The sequence below is a fragment of the Podarcis erhardii genome, assembly GCF_964252035.2.
Source record: "Podarcis erhardii genome assembly, chromosome: 3".
NCBI lineage: Eukaryota > Metazoa > Chordata > Lepidosauria > Squamata > Lacertidae > Podarcis > Podarcis erhardii.
In genome coordinates this window covers 103,199,155-103,206,329 of record NC_138507.1, presented here as the reverse complement: position 1 = coordinate 103,206,329, position 7,175 = coordinate 103,199,155, and the positions used below count along the sequence as shown (strand labels likewise).

The following is a 7,175-nucleotide window of genomic DNA, read 5'->3' as shown; positions in this document are numbered from 1 at the left end:
CAACACGGCTACCTATCTGTAACACACACACACACAGAGAGAGAGAGAGAGAGAGAGTTTTCTTTGGATCCTATGCCATAACTTGAATCCAAAGCTTTGTTAGCAGAACTGATGAAATACCATCTGCTTCCTGAAGTGAAGCAAAAGTGGTACCCCTCCTCTCATTCCACATGCAGGTGTGGACTGCCGCGGCAGGTGAATCACACTTCAACACTGGTGACGGGACTATGTCCTCTGGTGTATCGGAGGGCATTAGGTTAGTGCAGAGTGTTCAAAGCAGGCACCTGGCACATAGAGTCTCTCAACACCTCATTGCTGCTCCCTAGAAGCCACCTCATTCTACCCAATGATAGGGCTGGCCTAGTACAGTGGGTTTATCCCTATCCATCCATTACAACGAAAGGCAAATAAATGTGTAGTAAAGGCAAAGGTACCTCTGACCGTTGGGTCCAGTCGCTGACGACTTTGCGGTTGCGGCGTTCATCTCGCTCTATAGGTCGAGGGAGCTGGCATTTGTCTGCAGACAGCTTCCGGGTCATGTGGCCAGCATGACTAAGCCACTTCTGGTGAACCAGAGCAGCGCACGGAAACGCCATTTACCTTCCCACTGCAGCAGTACTTATTTATCTACTTGCACCTTTTTTGGTGTGCTTTTGAACTGCTAGGTGGGCAGGAGCTGGGACCGAACAACAGGAGCTCACCCCGTCGTGAGGATTCGAACTGCCAACCTTCTGATCAGCAAGCCCTAGGCTCAGTGGTTTACACCACAGCGCCACCCTATTGAATTCCTTTTTTCCTAAAGCAAGATTATCGACACTGACTGGCAGTGGCTCTCCGGGGGTTCAGATGGGGGTGTCTCTCAGCCTTACCCGGTGATGCTGAGGACTGACCTGGAATCTTCTGCATGCAAAGCAGAACACAAAGCTACAGCTCCCCCCCAAGGTATCATTCTTTTTGGAAAATATTAAAGCAAGATTGTTTTGTATAAGAACGACTGTGGTTTTTCTACTAAGCATTTGAATGGAATGGACACACAGAGAGAGCTGCAAGACATATGTAGAATCTATGCCCTTACTGTGAGCTTAGACCACTCATTATTTCTCCCTGCCTCAGTGCATTCATTCAACTGTGTTGGAGAGATGAAATTCCATGAAGCACACAATGGTATGTGATCTGGAGTCCATGGGTTTCCCAGGCACCACTCTCAGCTGAAGGATGAAACTGCAGCGAGCAGAAGAAATTATTTCTGCAGCTCCTGATTGGCTGGGGTGTGTGCATGACAGACACTCACCCCAATGAAAGCTTCCTGTGTTGCATCTAGCCCTTCACTCTGGATAACCAGAGACCTCCTGCCATCTTTGTGGCTTTTGATCCTATCTGGCCCTGCTTGCTCTTCCTTTGCCCCATCCCACCTCATCTCGCTTTTGCCTTTTGCCTGCTCCCTTCTCTCCTGCTTTTATTTGAATTGATTTCCCTGGGAGTTGCCCTTGCCCTCCATCCACCTCTGCACAAAGATCACTCTGGGATAGAACAACTCTCTGGCAGAAAACCTGACTTATTGTCCACGCTGCCCCAATTGGAGCAAAGTGCCCTTTTCATTTATGTGACCTCAAAAGAAACAAAAAGGGAAACATTCAAGAGGACATTGGGCATGTACAGTGCAAGCTAAAATGTTCAGAAAATTAAAGGGAAAAACCACTGTTCTCATTTTGTTGCTCTGTGTGCATGGACAATTGCAAATGGGAGAAAACAACTTGCTTGTAACAGTTCCTTTCATCACCTCCTATGCTTCATCATCTGCAAGCCTCCCTTTCTCTAAAAAAAAGCTGCACAGCTCCCCAAAATTATGTTAATCTGGTGCATAAGACATTGTCTGAAAGATCCATTCTCCAGATTTTCAGAAAGCTCTTTTTGTAGTCATGTGCATGCCAATACACATTTCATAATGGTTTTTTCTTTCTTCTTCCTGTAACTTTTCCTTCTATCTTCAGTATGCCTGTTTAGTTGTAACTGACATCAGAGTCCTTCCTAGTGCAGCTTATGACAAGAGGTTCATAAGCTGCCATTTCAATATGAATGAGGCTCTCCTTCAGCTGCCTATAAGCCTATGAGAAAACTTGCACCAGTTTATTGTTTCCATTGGTTGTCAGCCCTTGTACAGTGGTTTACATCTTCAGAGCGTTTTTTAATACATTCATTCATTTCAACCTGCATTCAAGCAACACACCAGTATGTACCATTTGCCTCTGTTAAAGTGTGCGTATGAAAGATTATATTTATATTGCACTTGAAGTAAGCTTGGATATATGCGGCTAGTTTTAGGATTACATATATCTTTAATAATTTTATTTCATGATATGGGAACATCATTTCACACAGAGATTTTAACTTTTTATTAAAAAAAAGGTCTTTATTAACATTTCTAGAAGTAGAAACAGCATTCAAAGGTTTGTCGAAAATAGTTCATCTAAGGTAAAAGAAAGAAAAATCAAAAGACGCACCCCACAATAAAACACAAGTTTGAAAAAATACCACCTCTGTTATTTTTTCTTAGGGTAGGGATTGAAAAGAAGAAACAAAGCAAAATGTTGATGTTACACAATGATCGTAAACAGCGAATGCTACAGTCTAGGCCCCTCAGTCCTTTCATCAATTATATGCATGAGCAAGTTAGCGTCACCATTCAGCCTCAATGCATAAATGTTTGCAGGATCGTGTTCTTAAAACCCCTTCAATTAAACCCTTACGGGATAATAGGCTGCATTTGAGACACCAGCTTGTACTGACATGACAGGCAGGGAAAAGAAACAAACAACAATAATTAGTTGTTCATTTTGATATACTTGTTATCTCCTCAGAGGGAAAAAAGAGTAGAGCAATAATTTCCAGGGTCATCTGAAAAAAAGTTGGCAAGTTTATCCATCTGTTCTATTCTTAAGCACTTTTGAAGAGACACAGAAGATTCATACTTTGGCTATTTTTTGTGCATCCATTTTTACATTTCCTATTGAATATATATATACCTTGTTGAGATATATATACATACATACACACTCCTATAGAACACATACTGATCGAAATGAGAGCTCCGTCTAAGACAAACCTCAGCCACCTCTAAATTCTTATCATTTCTTAGCAGAAATCCCATGCAGTAAGAGTCTCAATGTGAAATCCATAAAATCCATAAAAGGAGATCTACCACTGAAATACTAGGATAAATGGCTGGTTTGCATTGCCCCTGGTCTTTATCCAACACTGAGAATAGACTGCTGTTTTATCAAAAGAGGAATAAATTGCTGTTATTGTGATGTTAGCCCATCACTTGGCATTGCAATTCAGGTTTTTGTGAGAAAGAAATGTATGATCTAACTGCGACTTGACCTGTGCCTTCTGAGATCCATATAGGTGCTCTAATGGAGCATAAAAAGTGTTGAATACAAGTACATGCAAACTGGTGGCGGATAAATGCATTTGAGGAGAGCAGGGAAGGGAACAGGACTTTTGTGTACAACTCAGTTTGTTAAACCGAAGATGAAAAGCAGCAAACCAAAAGGTAATTATTTTAATGTATTTCATCAATAAATTGCACAATGGACTGCATTCATATTTGAGACTGCCAGAATTCTTTTCTAAAACCAGGATTGTTGTTGTGGGTTTTTTGCTTTTGTTTTTTTAAAAAAGATTATTTGTGTTTGATAACATAAAAAATATATATATTAGGCTGTGAGTTTCTGGGAGTGCCAATTCCACCACTACTCTGCCCTCCCCCCAAAAAACCCCCAAACCATTTTGAGTTCTGCTTCAAAAAGCAGGTATTGTTTCTGGAATGTAAATGTTAACCAAATATGTGAATTACGTTAGGTTTGAACATATTTCGGGAGCAGGTGGGGGGCAAAGGAAGCCCCACAGCTGCTATAGCATTCAGAATTTCTCAGGCAAGGATCTATCTTTAACAAGAGGTCTGTGGAACAGTTGCAGTTAGATTTCAGTACTGATAAAGCCTCACTTTTCATTCATAGCCAGAGCACTCTTCTTGTACCTAAACAGATAATAAGTACCCAGCACACTCCCCCTTCTTGACACAACACACTGAGACTAATCACACATAATTGGAGAGGAGGAGCAGAGGGACTGGACAAGGCATTGTGTCCAGGGGACAAATGGTCAGTTTATGAGGCTTTGGTTTGAGGCAGTAATTTCTTATACATCTACAGGGAAAGGACCAAAAAAAATAAAAAAATCATCATGTCAAAAAACATTAACTGATTAAACATTAAGCAAAGCAAGTTTGAAGCATTTCACTCTGAAAGGGGGAGGAAAACCCATAAGGCAAATTTCAAGAAAAGCACGAGGGAGAAAGGAGAAAGGAGGGTGGGTAGGTGGGGAATCAAAATATATCATGAGGTTATATAGAATATGATGTGATGTCTGGTCTGTCCAACAATTATCCAGTTCGGCTGATCAGGCACAACCACAGAACATAGGCTTTTTTCCAAATATTAACAGAAAAGGCTGTTATTGTTGTTTTTTGTGGAAATGAAGAAAATCGGTGTGCGATGACAGCCACAAGCAGAGAGAAATGGAGCTCGCTTAAGGCTTCAAGTCTTATCAGACTTGCTTTTTAAGAAAACGGACGCACAGGTTCTAAGACCAATGTACTACGCAGCTGTGGTCTCCCTTCCGAAGAAGCAATGAAAACTTTTACCTACTTTGGTTATACCTAAAATGGCACATTCATATAGCTATCCCCCCACTCCCTGCCCTTTGTAATCAAAGCATATCCACCACACATTCTATCAATGTTTGGTTAAAATAAGAAGAAATGGGTAGTGGAGGTTTTCGTCATAAATGCCTTTTTCTTCTTTTTTCAACTGCAAATTTAAAAAGAGAGAGACAAAGAACAGCAATATTAGCATATTTTAATGACGTGGACACAAAATCTTAGTCACTGAGAGACTCTTTCAGCGAATATTTGAGAGGGTTATATTGCTTATAGCAACAATTACATTTAAGTGCCAAAGAGGATCACAAATATGGAATAGTTAGCAATATATCTATCACAATTTTACATGCCCCTCGTAGCTTTATAACAAAATTGCTCCTGGGGAAAATGCATGCATAGTAATAAATGGAATCAATTGATTCACTCTGTTGATCAAAGTTCATTCCAGTTATATGTCGTATCTGAAATATATGAAAGCTAAAACTACAACTTAAAAGTATAAGACGACAGGACTTATAACAGATACGTCATTTAAGATTGCCAGCCATTTAGGAAGTCCTGTAATGCTTTTACACACAAGGCATTTCACCGATTTCTAAGTCATTTCAAAGTCCTTAATGCAGTTCTAAGGGGTTTATGTAGCAATAATGTGCAATTCAAAAATTCTTCTCTTAATACAGAATTAGTACAACCCTATCTTGGCTACAAGAATTGTGTGAAGCTCACCAACTCACACACAATGTAAAATGAGTTCACTTTTCAAATAAATACTCATCTAGGTGAGTGTCCAGAAACAGTTTATTTACAAAAACAAAACAAAAAAACAACAAACCAATTTGGTGTCTGGAAATTTACTTGCCAAATATTTTTTTTTTTTAAAAAAAACTAATATAAATTGAATTCATGCAGCTAATCACATGTGCCTGAAATCTGCCATAAAATTTAGAAACCTTCAATGCAGCAATTTCCTCTACAATACTGTGTGTGTGTATACACTTGTATATGTGTATAGATATATTTCAGATGCAGACCAACACAAATCTGAAAGATACAAGTAAAGGAAAATTTCCCATTCCATTCTTTCCCATTCAAACAAGATTATTTCCTCTTCTGTAACAGGAGCTATATGTTTTAGCTGGGTTTGGGCATAATAATTACTAATGATATATAAACATAGGTGTTTCCATATCCTTTTATTTAAAGAATCGGCTACCACCTATGGGGAAATGGGGGGGGGATGTTGTAAGAACGAATGTATTTAAATTCTTATCAATATTCCTAAGAAATGGCAATTGACTTCTGAGTACCTATAACTTTAAAGACTGGTAGTTCGCTTTGCTTGCATAAGGTGACTCATTGGGTTATTGGGTTTAAAGAATCAGACAGGCTTTTCTGTGGATTTCTGACCAAATAAATCCACTTTTTCAGCAGCCAAGGCATTTTATTTCAAAGTGACAAAAAGTACTCTGGCGCCATGGATATGAGCCGATGTACTGTGGCATGAACTTTCATGGCAAACTTGCCAGAATAAACAAATTACTCTTGAAGGACCAACTGTCCTTTTTGCTGCTACAAATGTGTCAATTTTTGAATTTTGATTCTGAAATCTTCCCGTTTAGAAAACAAAAAGTAGTATGCGACGCTTCCAGATGATGGCTGAATTTCTCTGCTTGCATTTTGCAATCTGTTTACTGGAATGGAAACCAATAAGCAACAAATGCGTATAGAGAGAATTGGCGGGGAGGGGTGTGTGGAGAGAGTATTTTTTGGAGGAATAAACTTTGAATGGGCAAGGAAGCCTTTATTCTGAAGTGGTTTGGGTCAGCAACCTCACGAACCCAGTGGCAATATATTGCAAACCCTCCAAAGTAAACCCCTAAGAAAAACTGCTCTTGTTTAGGGATGTGGCAGATCTGGTATGCCCCCAGCACTCTTTTAACCTGAATTCTCTAGTGACCTCTGGCGGCCGGCACAAAGTATCCATTACAGAGTTTAAGCACAACCTAGACCCAGCTACGCCATTCCAGATTAGCAGGGGGATGTTAAACAAATAAAGAAATGCCACAAAGCCATGTATTACTGCAACCTGTTATCCCGCCATAAGTGCATCGGAAACATAACATTATTGTACTCATATATGCATACAGACCCATTTGCAAACAGTGCATATGTTCCAGACTGGAATATTATGCAGAGTGTTATTGCTCACATCATGGTCGCACTTCTGAGCCCAATTAATGATTGTAATTTTATGAAATGAAAAAAAAAAAAACCAAAACCCTCATAAACCTGCCTTTTGAAACCCATGAACGACTAAAAGCAAATTGTGAATAAAACAATTTTTCAATTTTGCAGGCAAGAGAGGGGTGGGGAGAGAGCGAGAGAGGCCTATGAGGACTGAAATAAATTATATGGCTGCTCTTAGTAGCATTATGCTTTACCTCCTAATTGG

The 7,175-nt window shown here is 39.7% G+C and overlaps 1 protein-coding gene across 2 annotated transcripts in view; it reads right to left on the bottom strand.

The window, feature by feature from the left end:
- Window positions 1-2,401: 2,401 nt before the first annotated feature.
- Window positions 2,402-7,175, bottom strand: part of CAMKMT (calmodulin-lysine N-methyltransferase) — a 238,823-nt gene continuing 234,049 nt past the window's right edge. For both annotated transcript variants that reach the window (XM_081854972.1, XM_081854973.1), the window contains one exon: window positions 2,402-4,871. In XM_081854972.1, the coding sequence (XP_081711098.1) occupies window positions 4,797-4,871 (75 nt within the window). In that variant the 3' untranslated portion in view covers window positions 2,402-4,796. The remainder of the gene's footprint in view (window positions 4,872-7,175) is intronic.